The 20,300-nt window shown below is 46.3% G+C and overlaps 1 protein-coding gene across 1 annotated transcript in view; it reads right to left on the reverse strand.

The window, feature by feature from the left end:
* The window catches only part of dlgap2a (discs, large (Drosophila) homolog-associated protein 2a), a 244,433-nt gene that overhangs the window by 107,032 nt on the left and 117,101 nt on the right, over positions 1 to 20,300 (reverse strand). Inside the window, 1 exon segment of the mRNA XM_072690048.1 lies at positions 18,064 to 18,096. Within this exon segment, the coding sequence (XP_072546149.1) occupies positions 18,064 to 18,096 (33 nt within the window).

Below are 20,300 nucleotides of genomic sequence, written 5' to 3' on the forward strand. Positions count from 1 at the left end.
AAAGCGGCCAGTGAGTTGACGTACAAGTGCTAAAATCAAAGCTATTTTTTAAATATTTATTTATTTTTTAAATTTTATTTTTTCAAAATAAAAGAATGATGGTTATGTTTATTTATACATCAGAAAACACTTCCTCAAAATAAACAAAAAAGACTTAATAAATATATTTCACAGGACCGCAGAAATGAGGATCCATCACCTCCCTTTTTTCAGAACTACAGCTCATCAATGTTTCACGCTCCCCAAAGCTCTCCAGGACTTCCAGGACATTTGTCCCAATTATTCTGTATCTCACCCAGGAGCTTCACTCAGCGGGCTGCGGATATTCTCCCACTTCTCCGTCGTTCACGTACACATGTACACCACAAAACTAAAAAATAATAATTCCACAAACTCTCCGCTCTGGAGTTCCTCGTCCCTCATCCCTCATGTGTTCTGCGTCAGGCCGAACCCCGTTAAAGGTTCAGGTTTCTGACTCCAGTCCTGAGGGACAGATTGCTGAGTCGTTCCCTGTTCTCCTGTGCTCAGACATGATTCAGCTCATCATTCAATTAGAAAGCTCCCGCGGGTTCGATCCGACGGAGGAAACACAAAGCTGTGCCGAGCACTGGGCTCCCCCGCCAACCCCAGTACCTTTTACAGTTGAAGTGAGGAACAGTGGTGCTTGGCCCCCTGTGCTGCTCTCTGTATAAATTTCCACATACATTTACACACTCACTCGCTCACTCACTCGCTCATTTCCCCCTCACCCCAGATGCGCTCGATAAGCTAAGACATGCCTCTTCAGGGACTGAGCTACTGAGGCTAACGTAGCTAACGAGTTATGTAACCCATTAACACTGCATAAACGTCAGGCCTGAATCCGCCCACACTCACCTCAAACCACACGGATCTTTTGGAGACGGCTGTTTGAGCCCCCCCCCCCCCTTCGCTTCCAGCTTTCCGAGACCTAAATTTCCTACTTGGAGCTCAGAAATTCCGACATCCCAGTTCAAACGGAAGGCAGTTTCAGATTCCCAGTGGTTGTGTGATGTATTTGTGTAAGGCCTGCTGGGTACTGGAGTGACAGAGCACTACTGATATATAAACAATGCAATACAATATGCTAGCAGTTAGCACAATGCTAACTCGAGAGGTATACGCTTCAGCACAACATTAACAAGGCAATTGAGGCCTGCTCAGAAAGAACTGACCACTGAAGATGTACTGGATGATCACCGACACCAGCTGTAGCAACTACTGGGGTTTCTAATAAATTGGCCAGTGAGAATACACCCTTACAATGCTCCGTGTTTACGGAGAGGCGCCTCGTGAATAAGCTGGCTGGATGCACCTGCCCTATTTCGCAGGGGGGGTGGGGGGGGGGGTGGGGGGGGCTAACGCGTCTTCATTAAGCTTTAGGCTTTAGTGTTAATAAGTGCCGAAAAGAGGGCAGTCGCCTCGTGTTACGCAAGCGATGCAAACGAGCAGGACGGGGAAATCTAGCGCGGGGAGGAAAGTGGAACACGGCGTCTGAGCTGGAGCAGTGGAATGCCCTGCTGAAGTGGGTGTGTGAGTCACCTCGGAAGTTTGGGAAGTAATCGGAGCTCCTGTCGGGCTTCCCTCCAGTGACAGAGCCCCTGCTTATGGGCTTATGCATTTTACATCACAGATGGAGGGGAAGGCAAAGAGAGCGCAGGAGCGAACGTGGAGAAAGAATGAGAAGGTAGTGTGGTGGTACAGAAGGCTATTTATAGCAGACGAGCGAGTGTGTGTGTGTGTGTGTGTGTGTGTGTTTAGCTCTTTGGGAAACGGTTTGATGGGTAAAGGCTTCATTCGCTGGCATGATGACGCACAAGCTGAAGCCTCTTAATCTGGTTTCATGAACATCTACAGGCAATTGCAGTGGGCCTCTGTGTTCTTCAATGGGCCTTTTAGGGAGGTGGTAGAAGCTGGGTGATGCAGTCACGTCGACATGGACCAGGATCTCAAGGGCATCTCATGGAATCCATTCCAGCAAGAATCCAGACTGTTCGGGGAGCAAAAAAGAGGCCTTCCCAATACATTCCTTATATAATAAACGGGAGGAGCTTAATAACTCCATAATCACGTGATCGACGGCTACGACACTCTCCCAGCAGTTTTTCTGAATCCCATCAATTCCCGACGGGTCCTGTACATAACACGCTCAGTTTCAAGCCTGCCAGAGTCAGAGCCTGCCATTAATGATGCCTCTAGGGGCAGGCTGTTGAACCAAGGAAGCCGAAGTCATAAGGCAGCATGCCCTTGTTCAGGCCTAACTAATCAATCCCAATCCCTGACAGGACGACGCAGTCAGGCAAAAGGGCAAAATGAAGTTAGCAGTGATGCCGCCTGACAAATCACCGCCGGCGAGCATAATAAATCATTTGGCATGAGGAAAAAAAGGAGCGCAAGGCCCGAGCCTGGCGGATTCAATCATTGTTACCGGCCGCAACAGCAAAGTGAAAAGATTAGGGCTAATAATTGGGAGTTTCAGACTACATTTCCCATGATTGCTTGTGGCACGTCGGGAGATCGGCTTCTGTCAGTCGCTGGGAGGGGAATCAGCTGCGATTCACCACGATGCGCCGGGACGCGTCTGATTGCAACTTGCTGTGTAGTATTAACCTCGATTGCATCATCATCACCATCATCATGGTTAAAGGCCTGTGATTCTGAGGGGACATGTCCCCGCACACACACACACTCACACACACACACACACATATATATATATACACACACACACACATACACACACACTAACCATGTGTGACGTACCTTGAAAGCCGAGCAAAAATGACTAGCTACATTTTAATGGACTTTTTAAATTGGGTTCGGGGGTACCAGTCACAGGCACAGCGAGCAAGTGGTGTGTGTGTGTGAGAGAGTGTCAGAGTGTGTGTGTGTGCATGTGTGTGTGTGTGTGAAAGAAATCTACTCTACTTTATTTAGGACGCTGACAGCTTTTCAAGGCTCTGCTGCTATTCGAATCCGGAGAGGATTTGCATTGATATCGAACCGAGAGCCTGTCACCAAATGAGCAAACCGCCGCGCGTGCTGATAGAAGCCAAACCTCGAGGACAAACCGAGGGTCAAACCCAGAACTTGGACACTGCAGGACGCATCTACGGTCACCAATGGAAACCAACTGACTCAAGTAATGCCATTAGTTACAGGTGTAACAGTTATCAAGAGTAATGCAAGTTGGTCCAAAATCCAGCTAAATACACTACATATGTGTCCAAATATTTGTGGACAACCATTCCTTCTGATGCTTTGCATTGCACCTATTGCTGACACAGGTGTGCAAATGCACACACAGCTTGTCTAGGAGTACTGCCAATACCAGAGATATCAACATGACCCTATTGGCACTGTGCGGCCTAATGCCAGGCCAGGTGTGGGTGAGAGAGGTATAAAGCCCCCCCACAACTGAGCTATGGAGTTATGGTGGTCTCTGGAATGATGAATGGTGCCCCATCCAGTACTTTTGGAGGGGTGGGGTGGTCCCTTCCCCTGTCTGGCTTATGAAGAACCATGGAGTTCGGTGGAGTTCTGCTGAAGTTAACAGACCACCATTACGAGAAGAGCCTTAATCCCGCTGCTGAGGTATAAATAGAAAGCTCAGCGATGAGATGCTCCAGTCACACCTGGGCATCCCAACTCTCGATTGCAGTTAGAGGAGGTGCTGCGGAGTGAGTAGGAGCTGACACACACTGTGGGCTACATACACACACACTCACACACACACACACACACACACACACTGCGAGCTAGATACATCTCCACTGCAGGCTGTCTGTATGATGTGTTTATGAGCAGGGGATGTGTGGGCAGAGGCACTGTCACTGAGAGAGAGAGAGAGAGAGAGAGAGAGAGAGAGAGAGGGAGAGAGAGAGAGAGAGAGAGAGAGAGAGAGTGAGAGAGAGTGACATTACGCGTGAGAAACACAGAAGTGAGAGGGTGGGTGGGATAGAAGCTGACAGAAAGACAAATAAAGCCACAGAGAGAAACAGAGATAGATAGAAGTGTGTGTGTGTGTGTGTGTGTGAAAGAGAGAGAGAGAGAGAGAGAGAGAAAATACGAGAATACAAATGTCAGAGTAAAAGCTTGTGTAAGAGATACAGCGAGCGATAGAGAGAGAGAGAGAGAGAGAGAGAGTGAGAGTGAGAAATTGTGACAGAGCAAGAGAGTACTAGAGAGACAAGAGAGAGAGAGACAGACAGAGAATAAGAGCATGAGGGAGAGAGAAAGACAGAGAGAGAGAGAGAGAGAGAGAGAGAGAGAGAGAGAATGAGTGAGCGAGAGAGATAGTACTATACAGATAAGAGAAAGAGAGACTAGAGAATGAGTGAGAGAGAGAGAGAGAGAGAGAGAATGAATGAGCGAGAGAGAGAGTAATATACAGATAAGAGAGAGAGACTAGAGAATGAGTGAGAGAGAGAGTACTAGAGAGAAAAGAGAGAGAGAGTGAAAGAGCGTGAGAGAGAGTACTAGAGAGAAACGAGAGAGAGAGAGACAGAGACATAGAGAGCAAGAGAGAGTACTAGAGAGAAACGAGAGAGAGAATGAGAGAGCGAGAGAAAGAGAGAGTACTAGAGAGAAACGAGAGAGAGAATGAGAGAGCGAGAGAAAGAGAGAGTACTAGAGAGAAACGAGAGAGAGAATGAGAGAGCGAGAGAAAGAGAGAGCGAGAGAAAGAGAGAGCGAAAGAGAGAGAGAGAGAGAAAGAGATAGAGACTGAGAGAGAGAGAGTTCAGGCCTGCAGTTTACATGATGCTGACTGGTGTACATAATATTCCCATGCTTCTTAGCTACACTATATGTCCAAAAGTTTGTGGACACCTCTTTGAGTGAATGCATTCAGCTACTTTGCGTTCCACCCATTGCTGACTCAGATGTGCAAATGCACAAACTCACACACACACAGCTTGTCTAGTCTCTGTAGAGAAGTAGAAGTACTGCCAATAGAATAGGACTCTCCAGGGTCTAACGGAAAGCCTACTGGAAGAGCCGACAAGCAACTGGATCCACATGGCTACCAGATCACGTTCGAGAGTATTCTTAGCGATGCATCAACCAACCTCTAGAATGCCTTTCCCTCACCCTCCTCACCCTCCTCTCCCTCCTCTTCCTCTCTCTCCCTGTCCTGCGCTAGCTGACGGCCGTTAGAGAGCAGCTCAGCTTCTCCTGCTGAGGCAGAAATAACAGGTACGACAGCGAGTGTGAAGAGCTGCACTGCCTACAGGCGGATGAGTGTACATAATACCCTCCCCACCCCGTCCCCCAGCACTCACACACCCCTAAGCACTGTCAGGCAGCACCACTGGCAGCGGCAGGACGAGCGCCTGGCTTTCTGCGCTGCTTACAGTTCTGGGGGGGAAGCTCAGCAGGGGTAGGATGAAGCGCTCACACTGAGGCTGGGCGGCGCTGGAGCTGGTGGAGTGCTGCCGCTGTCATCAGTCAGACTGCTTCTAACGAAGGCTGCAGGACGCAGGTGGAACACTGGTATGGGCTGATTCTGAATCTCGGGATTCTTCGTGGTCCTTCGGAGAAAGGTTTGAAAGGTCTCAAGTTGGCCTAATGAACACATTTACATACTGTCATCTAACCTTAGCATATTAGCTAAAGCTATCTGCCCAACGAACTGAAGGGCGGGCAAACGTACCACATGTCTAAACACACATTCACATTACTTACAGCCTAGAGCGGCTCAATGCTAGCTAGCTTATTAGCTTAAGCTATCTGCCCAGTCTTGCCGAGGAACTAGTCTTGCTAGTGGATGCATTTCAGGACCACGGACAGCAACACGCAAAGCCAGCACTCTTTTTTCCAGCCAAAAACTCCTCCCACTCTCACGGTGGTACAAATGGACAATTCTAGGTTACGCCTAGGTCATTTTACTGTACCTGTCAAAGTCAACCCCCAGAGAATCTCTCTTACCGCTCTCTTATGTGCATAGGGCTCTTCCTACAGGCTGAACGTGGAGTTCTTAGGCTGGGTGGGTGAACATGTGAGGAAATGAGAACATAGCTCAGGCTTATTAGCGTAATTGGCCGCTCGGATCTGAATATCTGAAGGAGACCTGGCTGACCTGTGCTGGACAGAAGCATAGAGAAGGAATCGTCTCCACGGGCCAATGTTTTCCTCTAACAAGCATTTCAAAGGAAACGCTTGGCCCCCTAGAGGTGCGCTTGCTTTTGCAGAAGAGCCGATGTGTTCTGAGAGTGAGGGAAAGATCCAGAAAGAGGGAAAATTCCCACTCTGCATCTGCATTACTATTCCTCACAAATGTACGATAATGACGCCGTAGCCGGTCCACAACCGACATGTTTGTGGTAACGGTCGCGAATGCTGACTAAAAAGATTCATTCCATGGGATTGCGTTTGGTGTCCAAGGAGAAAGCGTCTTTTAGAGGCCGTACACTCCATTTCACAAAGAGCCGTCTACTCAGCACAGCTAAGGAAGAGTGACACGCAATCGCAGCACACTGTTTTCGCTTCTTCGACAGATGCCTGCTTTCGTTTGGAGACCAAAGGACATTAAAGCGCAGGCGCAAGGAAGCGCTTCTTCAACGGTTTTCAATTTTGCGTGGTGCCATTAAATATTCACAAGATCGGTGCTCAGCGTAGCATCGCATAGGGGGGAAACCACAGGCCATCTGCTACCAAAACAAACATCTTACTGAACGACAGAGACGATTAGCCAGTTAGGATCTGAGACTGAGCAGAGAACTGACAGAATGGGTGCGCAACTGCTGTCAGAGCAGGACAAATTGGGAAGCACCGATTTCAACATTTGTAGCTGGTCCATGATTTTGTGAAAAGCTTTGGAATAAGTAGCAAATCTGAGCATCTCTTTAAGTTCTGGTGGTTTGATGTGAGGAAAACACTGATTAGCACTGTGCGCTCTGCATACCTACATCATCAAACGCTTCGCCCACTTCAAGGGTGTGAAGTTGTTCAGTAATCCCTAAGAGACTTACTTATGCTGTGTGACACAATGATCATGGTATGGGCAAGATTCTTCTGGTGATCTACAGTATGTACTAGATTAGTTAATTAGTTAATATACTGTAGTGCAATACTGAAGAAAGGTTCTTTGACTTGTAATGATGGAGGACCCCTTCATGATAGCATTTTTGAAAGGATCCTTTCTTCTTCTCCAAAGCAAGGAACCCTTCACATACACAGAATCAGTGCAGTTATTCTGTTGATTATGCTTCAGGACCATGGACAGCAACAACAACACAGTGTATTGGATAGGCACACTATTCATTTCAGCACCACGGACAGCGCCTCATAGGCACCATGGGCGGCAGCACGGGCCCTTCCCATTAATTTCAGCACCATGGATGTTACATGGAGCCACCCTTTTTATTTCAGCACTGTGGACAGCGACACTAACCTCTTCCTTTGGTTTCAAGACCATGGACAGTGACACCCAGGACAGGCAATCTCGAAGCTGTGGCAGCGGCAAGTTCCTATAACGTGTCCAAATGTTCACGCTCTCAGGGGTTCTCTCCTCCATCCATTTGTTGTCAACACTTACACCATCTCCCATCAGGCTTCGTTCCCCTGTGATCCACAAACACGTCCACTGATGCTGGACCCTGAGGGGCACACTTCATTCTGACGCCACAATGATTGCATTGGGAACCCCAGCACTGTCACAGTCCCGACGCACCATCTCCACAGCTTTCCACATCAGCTCACAGCGTCCGTTCAGCCCGACTCTTCCAGGGGAAAAATACGATGCGTTGGTATTCCGAATAGCGAGAGCGAGGGCCCTGCGAGCGCAAATGGACATAGAGACATTTTGGGCAGGGATCCATTATGAACCAATGTGACGGGGCAGCAACCCTATTAACAGACATTTTACAAAGCAAGCAAAAATACACAAACCACGCCCACAACTGAGCTCAAACTACACCCACAAAGTGCACCTACATGGTGGCCGTTTAAAGAAAAGGGCAATGGCCAGTACCTAACCTCACTGACTTCATGCTCTTGAGGCTGAATGCTGAATCACATTCTCACAGCAATGTTCCCAAATGTAGCAGAAAACCAGCCCATCAAATTAGTAACAGTTAGACAGTTACAGTAGCAAAGGGGTGGCGAACTGGAAACAGAGGATGAGCAGGTGTCCACAAACTTTTGGCCACAGAGTGTATATACAGTACACTATACAGGGGACCAGTAGGGAGGAAGCGTGTGGGAGCCCATCCTCCTCTCCTGCTTCACTCTATGTCGGATGTATCTATCTGTATCTATCTGGATGGATGGCGGGTGGCGGGTGGAGTAGGGGGGTGGATTAGATTAGCGCAGCGACGCTGAGCAGAAACAGCTGTCTGAGCAGCGGCGCCCAAATCCAGTTAAACGCCATTAACCGAGCTCCACTCTAAAGGTCAGAAACAGTATTAGAGGAAATGCTTCTGTTTTAATGCCCTGAAAGAGGCTGATTATTGGCTGATATGAAACATCCCAGGAACGACTGCGTCTGGATTAGCCGACTCCCACAACTCCCATAACTCCCATAACTCCCAAAATTCAGACCTAACACCACAACAACCACCTAGAATACCCTCACAAACACATAGTCACTACTGAGCGACACCATAGCAACCGCCTAAAATACCATAGCAACCACCTAAAATACCACAGCAACCATCTATCAACTAGTACTAGAGCATCCATCTAACAACCACTTTGCAACACAACAGTAACCACCTGAAATTCCATAGCAACCACCTAGCAACAATATAGCCCCCATCTCGCCACCACCCAGCAACCCCATAGCAAACACCTGGTATGCCATCGCAACCACTTTGCAACACCATAGCTGCAACCAGGAGTACCGTAGCAACCCCCTAGCAGAAAGGATGGATCCTGTGATAGCTATGCTGTTTTCTGGGGTTCATTTTTCTTTCTGTGACCTTAATGGGCAAAGTTAAAGAAGTCCACAGCGGTCATCTTGTCCATCTCGTCCATCTGACTGCAAGCCAAAAGCTGGTGTGTGAGTTCTGGCACAGTAAACTGTGGCATTCAAAGATCTGAGCAGATAATAAAGTATCTTTATAACGCACGGCTTTAAGAGGCTTCGAGAGGCTCTTCAGTGCAGCCGAGGCTCTTGTCGGTGTTGAGATAGGGGACAGGACGGTGTGTGTGTGTGTATGTGTGTGTGCACATGAGCTCCAGCAGATTTGCACATCTGCACCGTTAACGACGTGTCTGTCTAATCCACCTGTCGTCCGATGAATCCGATGATGCAGCACCATTGCAACCCCCTGAAATACCATATCAACCACTCGGCAACACTACAGCAGCCATCTAGCAACCACTTAGTGACACCACAGCAGATACCTGAGATATCATTAGAAACACACTAGGGACAGCATAACCACCTAGCAACCACTTAGCAACACCATAGAAACCAGGGTGATACAATTGCAAATGCCTGTGATATCATTGGAAACTAGGAAACACTAGGAACACCATAGCAACCACCGTACATCACCAAAAGCTTCTCAAAACATTGGGTACATTTGATGTCTCCAAGTTCATGCCTGGTGTCTGAAGCGTCTATAGTTTTGCACGAGAGCTGGAGCTGTGAGGCTAGTTTAGCCAAGTAATGAATGCTTATGTACACCAATTAGCATCAAGCATCACACACTGTAAAGAAGGCACGCTGACTGCACAATGCTAATTGGTGTACATAAGCTTTCACTACACAACGTCTTAGCTACATTAGCCGTGTCGCTCTAGCGCACGATTCAAACTTTGTAAAGCAGTCTTGGGTGATTGATCAGGTGGTTGATATGGTGTTGCTAAGTGGTTGCTATGGTGCTGCTAAGTGGTTGCTATGGGGTTCCTAGAGTGCGTCCTATGGTATCCTAGGTGTTTGCTTTGGTATCGCTAAATGATTGCCAGATGGGTGCTTCAGGTTTAAGTGGTTGCTATGGTAAAGGGGGCAAACTGAATAAAGTGAGTCTTCGATTCGCTGACAAAGTCAAAGACCCAGGGCTGTCGTCCACCATCCCTCATCTGACAGATGCTATGACCATACAAGTATGTAAATGGATTTCTCAAATAAAGATGGACTGGACTCGGCCGCCGCTGAGGGACCCTACATTAGGCAGTAATGTCATTACAGGTAGTTCTGGAGCAGGCGGAAGGCCCTGAGGGCCCGGCAGATGGGATAAGAGGGGCTCGTGGAGTGTTACAGTGGAGACAAGAAGACGGCGGAGCAGGACGAGAAATCGACGAGACGCCGGCATCCATGTGGTGCATCTGCTTATGTGCCATGTGGCCCTTATCTCATATTTCATCATCAGGGCCTATCAGATCAGAGTCAATACCAAGACCATGACACGAGTCAGGGCCGAGACTGCCTCCACAACATCTAACGGGACATTAAACGACAACTGACCACTTTTTAGGATCATGCATTTACCTTGATCAACCTCTCGTTCTTCGCTGGTCATCGTTTGATTACCCCAGGGCCGCCCCTGAGTTAAGTGGAGTGGGTCCACCACCCAGTCAAGAGCAACTCTGCGGTCAGAAACTGGCCAACTGACTCTTGATGACAGGATAAAGGAAGGCTACCACATATTGGGTAACAGATGGGCTACATTCTCAACAGTAGAGCAGAAAGGTGGAGGTCCGAGATGTGCTCTGATGCAAGAACCAAACCGAACCAGCCAGAACTGGATCTTCTCATTTACAGCTTCATTTGTGTGTCCCTGTGCTCAGACACTGCCTATTGATGAAGGTCCAGGTCTTGGTGCATCACACGCTCTAGCTAAACAGCAGGCATATTGAGTCAAAGTCAAGAGACCAAGACACATTGAGTCCAAGTCCAGAAACCAAGACACATTGAGTCCAATTCCAAAGACCAAGACACATTGAGTCCAAGTCCAGAAACCAAGACACATTGAGTCCAAGTCCAAAGACCAAGACACATTGAGTCCAATAAAGGTGGCCTCTCTCCAGAAATGAGTTCTATTGCCTGGTTCTGATTAAAATGTGCACCAAGCTGGTGGTAAAATTCCAACCATTTGCTGTGAAATCCCAACTTCTCCTGCAGGATAAAGTGATAATTCGGGACGATTGTCCCCTTGATCAGACAAAAATAGCTCTTTCCTTCTTTCCAAAGACCAAGACACATTGAGTCCAAGTCCAAAGACCAAGACACATTGAGTCCAAGTCCAGAAACCAAGACACATTGAGTCCAAGTCCAGAGACCAAGACACATTGAGTCCAAGTCCAGAGACCAAGACACATTGAGTCCAAGTCCAAAGACCAAGACACATTGAGTCCAAGTCCAGAGACCAAGACACATTGAGTCCAAGTCAAGAGACCAAGACACATTGGGTCCAAGTCCAGAGACCAAGACACATTGAGTTCAAGTCCAGAGACCAAGACACATTGAGTCCAAGTCAAGAGACCAAGACACATTGGGTCCAAGTCCAGAGACCAAGACACATTGAGTCCAAGTCAAGAGACCAAGACACATTGAGTTCAAGTCAGGAGACCAAGACACATTGAGTCAAAGTCAAGGCAAAGACCTTATAATAGTCGAGTCTGAGTCGAGACTGAGACTTTCTAGTAGTTCAGTCTGACTCAAGACAAAGTATTGTAGTAGTCCAGTCTGAGCGAACACCAAGACTTATGGAAGTCGAGTCCGAGTCAAGGCCAAGACTTTGTAGTACCTGAGTCTGACTAAACATCAAGACCCTGTAGTTACTGAGTCCAAGTTAAGACAGATACCAAGACACATGGTGCCCATGACAAGATCAAGACTTTATAGTTGTCGAGTCTGAGTCAAGAACAAAACCAAGACCAGGACATACCAAGGCATTGCCTACTGATGAAGGTCCAGGTCTTGGTGTGATGCAGCTAGGTGGACGTCCAAGACACGCTCTGGTTGCAAGAACCAAACCGAACCAGTCCGGACTGGATGTTCTCGTTTGCAGCTTCAAACGCAACGCTGGAGGATAAGCATTTTTCAGACAGTTCTTCTCTCATTACCGAAGAGAGAGAACGCGTTCTAAGAAGTATCTTCACCGCGGGACGCCAATTTGAGGCTCTGTGCTAATAAGTGATCCAGCAGGACGCACCAGGGAACAATCAGCTGGTCTATGAGATCAGGGTCAGCATAAATCTCCTGTTTACAGCGCAGTCGCTCGTCTTCCTTGGCAAGGCGTCAGGGTAAACACTTTGCCAGCTAAACGGATAAACAACAGAACCAGGATGAATCGAAGCAGCTTGGGAAACAAACAGAGACTTCTCGAATGGCTCAATCGAGACACGGCAATAAGCGTCCCCCCTGAAAGTGAGTCCCGTCACATGCTTGGCCTCAATTTCATCAAACGCTCAACGAGAGCAAAAGGTGGCCTCTCTCCAGAAATGAGTTCTATTGCCTGGTTCTGATTAAAATGTGCACCAAGCTGGTGGTAAAATTCCAACCATTTGCTGTGAAATCCCAACTTCTCCTGCAGGATAAAGCGATAATTCGGGACGATTGTCCCCTTGATCAGACAAGACAAAAATAGCTCTGATGCCCCCTTTCCTTCTGGTTGCTGGAGTTTGAAGCTGAAGTTACTTTTGGCTGCTTTTCTTGTTGGTTTCCTTGTCTAGAACTGTGTCCCAGGCCTGTGAGTGTCTGCTTCCATTACTCGTTAGTTTTGTTGACCGGGACTTTACTTTATAGTTGGCGAGGCTGGCCTAAGACCAAGACGAGTCCGAGTCAATGCCAAGGCGAAGTTAGAACCATGATTTTGTAGTTGTTGAGTCCAAATTAGGACAGAGACCAAGACACACTGAGTCAAAGCCAAGGCCAAGACTTCCTAATAGTCGAGTCTGAGTCAAGGCCAAGACTTCTTAATATTCGGGTCTGAGTCAAGGCTAAATAATAGTCGAGTCAGAGTCATGACCAAGACTTCCTAATAGTCGAGTCCGAGTCAAGGCTAAATAATAGTCGAGTCTGAGTCAAGGCCAAGACTTCATAATAGTCGAGTCTGAGTCAAGGCCAAGACTTCCTAATAGTCGAGTCCGAGTCAAGGCTAAATAATAGTCGAGTCTGAGTCAAGGCCAAGACTTCATAATAGTCGAGTCTGAGTCAAGGCCCAGACTTTATAATAGTCGAGTCCAAGTCAAGGCCAAGACTTCATAATAGTCGAGTCTGAGTCAAGGCTAAATAATAGTCGAGTCTGAGTCAAGGCCAAGACTTCATAATAGTCGAGTCTGAGTCAAGGCCCAGACTTTATAATAGTCGAGTCCAAGTCAAGGCCAAGACTTCATAATAGTCGAGTCCGAGTTAAGGCCAAATAATAGTCGAGTCCAAGTCAAGGCCAAGACTTCCTAATAGTCGAGTCCGAGTCAAGTAACTGACTCTGACCAAACATCAAGACCCTGTAGATACTGAGTCCAAGTTAAGACAGAGACCAAGACACGTTGTGCCTAAGTCAAGATCAAGACTTTATAGTTGTCGAGTCAAAACCAAGACCAGGACATTCTGAGTCCAAGTCAAGACCCAGATTTTAAAGTAGTCAAGTCTGAGTCAAGACAAAAATCAGTCCAAGTCAAGACCAACACTTTGTAATAGTGGACATCAATTCAAGCCCGAGACCAGGACATATGAAGTCCATGTCAAGACCAAGACTTGTTGTTGAGTCTGACTCAATATCAGGATTTTGTAGTAGTTGAGTCTGAGTCAGGACCAAGATTGTATAGTAGTCAAGTCCACATACATAAAATAGATGAAAAATTAGCTTATTAATATTACACAGATTTGAGATCAAGACCGGACTCAAGTACTACGACAGCACTTTAGCCAGGCTTGATGTCATGTCCTGGAAGATCAACTAGATTGGACGAAGGGGGAAATTGTGTACATTAGATTTCTTGGACAAACCACCACTTCAATTTGCATCCATACACAACCTGTTTGTCCCTTTATTTTTGTCATGTTTTTCTGCTTAGGTCAGGCTGAAGTACAAATCTGCTAAACTTTGACAAAATCTCACAAATGTACTTTTTCCCACCCAAGGCTAATAAAAGGTATTCGCCTCGGCTAGTAATTCCGATCAATTTTGCGTGAACCAGGTTGGCGTGGATCGAGTAGGTCATTCATCACTTAGTTCTACTTCTTTATTTATTTCCTAGGCGTCCTACAGCCGGGGTCCCAATGACAAACACCCGGTGGGTCAAGGACGCTGGGGACGCATGCTGATTTCCTGCTAAACCCCTATTGCCACAGGACCATTATTCAATCTGCTCAATTTCCAGCCCAGCGTTGTTGTTGTTGCTGTTGTTGTTGTTGTTGTAATCATAACTGAGGCCGGACGAGGTAATGGGCCTCCCCTCTGTGGCCTCATAAATCTGTGTTATGGGAAACATGGAGTAACTACAGCTAGATGAAATCCATTTATTCCAAAGGCAAAACATGCGTACAAGTAAACAGGTATCTGCTGAGTAGGTATTACAGAGAGACGGTGTGGAATTCAAAAGGCCAGTCTTGTTTGCTACAGTTGCGGCCTGTAGAGAGTTTACAGTACCGGTCAAAGGTTTGGTCACTCCGAAATTATCATCTTAAAGATCTAAACGCTTCTGCTTCTGTTTCAAAGCAAAAAAGTGAGTAGAGAAATACATGAGTAGAGAGCATGCATGTGTGCCTTCATTTCCAAAATAAAAGCCTTGATTGCCAAACAGAAAAGCCTGGAAGCTCACAGAGTGAGTGGATCATCTTCAGTCCTGTTGGAAAAGCATCCCAGGAGAACACCAAGAATGTCTAACGGCATCAAAAGTGGGGCTTCTGTGAGGATCTACCCACAGCAGACGCTAAACCACTAAATTGACAAAAATATTGGGACACCTGCTCATTTATTGTTTCTTTCAAACTCAAAAAAAGGGTATTAAAAGAAGACTATCCTGCTTTTGTTGGCGCAGCTGTCTCTACTGTCCAGGAAAGAAGGCTTTCGACTGGCTGGACACAAACACCTGGAGATGTTTTCAGACCTGAAGCAAGAGCAGGGATTGATTTTCTCTCTGAAGGATCATCTCAGTGTTGGTGGTCTACCAGGTCTTGCATGGCTGTTGTTGGTCTAAGCTTCTCTTTTAAGCCCTTTTGAACTCTACTTTTGGAAGCTCCTGACTGTCTCCTTTTATACGCGAGTGAATTATCATCAGTACGATCTTCTCAGAAATGTCTCCTGACAGCAGCTTTCGCTGGAAAATAACAACAAGCAAACCAAGGGTCCCGGACTTTCTGCACAAACGGACCGACTGGCAATGCATCACACTCCCAGTGAACTCCCAGTCAAAGGGTGATGGCTGGAGCGGGCACAAACAACAGGGTCTCTCAGAATTTCACACCGTTTGCAGTTCAGCTGAACAGCTCTGATCCAATCAGGCTGCAGATAAGGCCCGGATTTGCCAAGACTGTGGACGGAGGCAGGCGGATAATTAGTGTGAAAGATAAGAAATGGAGCGATTGCCAGATTTTCCATGTCTTGGACCATTTATACACTGTACGATACACACGTCTGCGGTGAAGGGGAAGAACAGACAGAGAGAGAGAGAGAGAGAGAGAGAGAGAGAGAGATGTGTGAGCAGATGAGAGCGAGCCACCCTGAGCTCCACAATACTGCACTAATGGGCCACTTTATTAGAAACCACCCTGTTAGTGTTCAGAGACTGCAGCCTATCTGCACTCGTAAAAAAGTAGAGGTATATCAAAGGGTTCTTTTAATGACGGCACAGAGGAACCATTGTGATCCACACAATGTAAAATAATGTGAAGGTGTGAAGGTTCACTTTAAAGGTTCTCCACACTTATATCTCTTTTACTAAAGATGTTTCTTGGTTTATTTATGGAACCAAAAATGGCTCTTCCATGGAATGAGTCAAAGAACCTCTTGTAGCACCTCCCCTTTTAGAAGTGGTGAGTGGAACTGGTAGTTCAGGGCAACTGCTGAGGTCAAGATGAGATCTGGTAGACCAAAGGAACCTCTTGGAGAGAGAGAGCTTGGTACGTTTGGTCGAGTGTGGTCCAGAGCATCGATCTCTGACCCTCCTGAAATCGCTGGTCTGGGGGCTTTAGGTTGCCCAGCGGTCTAATGCGCTGCCGCCAAGGCCCCGGGCCATGCTGCCTTGCCATCAGCGGCCGGAGTCTGAGAGAGCACAACTGGCAATGAGTGAGTAGATGCCGCCGTCCCGCCTCACCACTCTTTACATAAGAGATGTTGGCCGGCTGGGTTGTAGGGGAGCACTGGTAGTGTTATGGGGACGCTATGAGGGATGAGGGGGTATTTTGCAGAAGCAAATTGGTCTGGGGTTCGCTTCAAGCAAACTGTGGTCTGCAGGTGTGGAAGCTATCTGCTCCTGGTGCTGCATGTGGGGTTGCGTGATTGCGTGGTTGATTTTGTCATGTGACTCTGACTTATTGCCTGCACAGCTAAAAACCTTTCCTATGAGAAGGACTCAGTGACAGAGGTCAGCTTGAGGTCAGAGCACAGAGGTCACAGCTTGAGCACAGATTTAAGTTCAGAACTCTTGTTAGAAAAGCCTGTGCATGTGAGTGTGTGTGAGCCGTGGTTGTGTGTATGAGTGTGTGTGTGTGTGTGTGTATGAGTGTGTGTGTGTGTGTGTACAGTAAGGTCATGGCTATGGGAGTCAATTTGATTAGGTCTTAATCCAATAAGAAGGCCAGTCAGAGCTCTATTGATTCCCCATGTGAGACATAACGCAGAGCACAAAGCACACACACACACACATACACACATACACACACCCCAACAACCCCAGCACACACACACATACACACACACCAACAACCTCAGCACACACACACATACACACACATACACACACACCAACAACCCCAGCTCAAACACACACACACACACTAATCTGCTACCTGCTGTATATGAGCTTCTCTTACTGAAGCAACTTCAGCTGTCTGCCTGTGTGTGCGTGTGTGTGTGTGTGTTTATGTTTTAGATGTTGTAGTCGTTTTACCACAGACTGCAAAAACCTGATGCTGAACCGTCACCTACACACATCTAATTACTACGATTCACACAGCAGACAGAGAAAACACACCGAGCAGAGAGAGAGAGAGAGAGAGACAAAGAGAGAGAGAGAGAGAGAGAGAGAGAGAGAGAGACAAAGAGAGAGAGAGGGAGGGAGGGAGGGAGAGAGAGAGAGAGAGACAAAGAGAGAGAGAGAGAGAGAGAGAGAGAGAGAGAGAGAGAGAGAGAGAGACAAAGAGAGAGAGAGAGAGAGAGAGGGAGGGAGAGAGAAAGCAAGAAAGAAAATGAAAAACAAAAACAAACAAACAAATAAAGAAAGAAAGAATATATTAATTAATAAAAGAAAGAAAAGAAAGAAAAGAAAAAGAAAGAATGTATAAATAATAAATCAAAAGAAAGAAAAAACTTAAAAATAAGTACAAAACTAAATAAAGGTAGTAACAAAAGAAGTACAAACAAATAAATAAATGAATAAATATGTAAAGAAAAGAGAAAAACAAAGGAAAGAAAAAAAAAATTAACAGAAAGAAAAAGGAAAGAAAAAAGAAATAAGTAAATAAAGTAAGAAAGAAAGAAAGAAAAAAAGGAAAAATAATAAATGAAAAATAAATAAAAGATGAAAGAAAAAAGGAAAAAAAGAAAGAAGGTATAAATAAATAAATAAATAAATAAATGTGTAAAGAAATAAAGAAGCGATGAAGGCGCAGTGTGAGCGAGCGATGGCAGCATTAGCGGTTAGCGATGATCACTAAGCGACCGGCCTGCTCGCAGCCTCAAACTGAGGAGAGCCAATGAGACGGCAGCGAGCATGGAGGGGCGGAGCCAGAACCCAACGACAGTTAGCTGTTTAGCATTCGGCGCTAGCAGCACAAGCAAAGACACACTTCCACACATCTTTCCTCAAACTTTCGAGACTGAAACACACACACGTACACACACACACACACGTACACACACTCCCCAGAGTTAGCGAAGCGCTGATGGAATGAGAGGAATTAGGGAAGAGAAGAAAGCAAGGCCCACTCACCTTCTGCTTCACCACACAGAGTGCACTGAGACTCTAGCACAGGCAGGCCACGCCGGGGGAGCAGAGACACAAGAGAGAGAGATGGTGAAGCAAAACCAAGAGGAGGAGGAGGAGGTCCAGCAGTCGCTCTCACTCCAGCAGGTGGGAGGAGGTCTTTAGCAGCTAGCGGGGCGGACCGGACCGGATCTGAGACTGAACCGACTCACGGCCCCTTTATGAGGCCGGACTCGGGGATTAAGCCCTCGTCCTAGAACACGAGAGCAGGATTTGGGAGAGAACCACCTCTGTGAAGTTGGTTCAGGCTGAGCGACAAAAGCTCCCCCCGGAGCCATTAGCATTTAGGTGCTGTTTTTTTTTTTGGGGGGGGGGGTGAGGGGGGGGCGCAGGACCTGCGTAGATGTTAATGATGCAAATGCACTTTTGAAAGCAGATCAGCGTGTTTTCAGAGAACACGTCATTCTTCATAAAGCCGCTCTTCTCCAAAACACTCTAAATGAATAAACATAAAAATTCAGCTCGGCCTTAATGAAGAAGGCCTGACGCCATCAGCCGAGCACAGATTACATTAAATCAGTGGATTTGATGCTCGTATTACAGAGTCATGATTACAGATTAAAGTGCATAAAATTTTAAACAGCAGATAATCAGGAGGCTGGTAGACGAGTCGAGTGCATTTGATTGCACTGAGCAGACAGATACTTAAGGTCCAACGAACACGCCGTCTCCCCGGATCCGTTTCATAAATGACTGCAGAAGAGGAAAGGGTCCAACGCAGGCATCCTGCACTCAGGATCTATTAGAGGACATGTCCAAACCCACAAGATTTATTTTTACTTAGATCCTTTAGGTCCAACAGAGGCATTCTTCAGATATTTCTAAACTCATAGGATCCATATTTACTTAGATCTGTTAGGTCCAACTCAGACGTCCTGCACTCTGGATCTACCAGCAGATATTTCTGAACTTACATGATACATCATTACTTAGATCATTTAGGTCCAACTCAGACATCCTGCACTCTGGATCTACCAGCAGATATTTCTGAACTTACATGATACATCATTACTTAGATCATTTAGGTCCAACTCAGACATCCTGCACTCTGGATCTACCAGCAGATATTTCTGAACTTACATGATACATCATTACTTAGATCATTTAGGTCCCATTCAGACATCCTGCACTCTGGATGTACCATCAGATATTTCTGAATTAACATCATCTATCATTACTTAGATCATTTAGGTCCAATGCATGCATCCTGCACTTTAGATCTATCTTATGATATATCAGAACTCATATAACCCATTTTTACATAGATCCTTTAGGTCCAACTCAGACATCCTCCCGTCTCGATCTGTCATAGGACATATCCAAACCCATAGCTTTCATTATTACTTAGATCCTTTAGGTCCAACTCATGCATCCTGCACTCTGGACCTACTGCATGATAGGATATACCAAAACTCATATGATGCAATATCACTTAGATCCTTTAGATCCAACTCAGCCTCCCTGCACTCTGGAGCTACCATCAGATATTTCTGAACTCATGTGATCCATCATTACTTAGATCATTTAGGTCCAATGCATTCATCCTGTACTCTGGATCTATCATTTGATATAGCAGAACTCATTTTATTCATTTTTACTTAGATCCTTTAGGTCCAACTCATGCGTCCTGCACTCTAGATCTTAAAGCATGACTACATTCCTTAAAATAAAGGTTATTTGAGCAAATTGGTTCGTTGAGCAATGCCACAGAAGAACCACTTTTGGTTCCATAAAGAACCATGTATGCAATTGAGAGTCGATGGTTCTTTACACTCTTCTGTGGCATCGCTCAGAGAACCATTTGGTCCAATTAACGCATTACATCTCTGGATGTCAGATCCGGTTCGAGAGGCCTTGAAACCGTACAAATACTTGTCATTTTGACCATATCTAAACATCTGGACATTAGATCAATACTGAGAGATGGGGGTAACATACCTAAACACATGCAACTGAAGAAACACATTTAAAAATATATACATTTATAACATAGAATGAACAGAAATGAGATTCTGGAGGGGCCTGCTGAAAGACTTCGGCATGGAGGAGTGGGAAAAAAGGATGTATGAGTTGGACCTAAAGGATCTAAGTAATAATGGAAACTATGGGTTTGGATATGTCCTATGACAGATCCAGAGGGGAGAATACTTGAGTTGGACCTAAAGGATCTAAGTAATAATGGA

This window comes from Salminus brasiliensis, chromosome 10, assembly GCF_030463535.1.
Source record: "Salminus brasiliensis chromosome 10, fSalBra1.hap2, whole genome shotgun sequence".
NCBI classification, from domain to species: domain Eukaryota; kingdom Metazoa; phylum Chordata; class Actinopteri; order Characiformes; family Bryconidae; genus Salminus; species Salminus brasiliensis.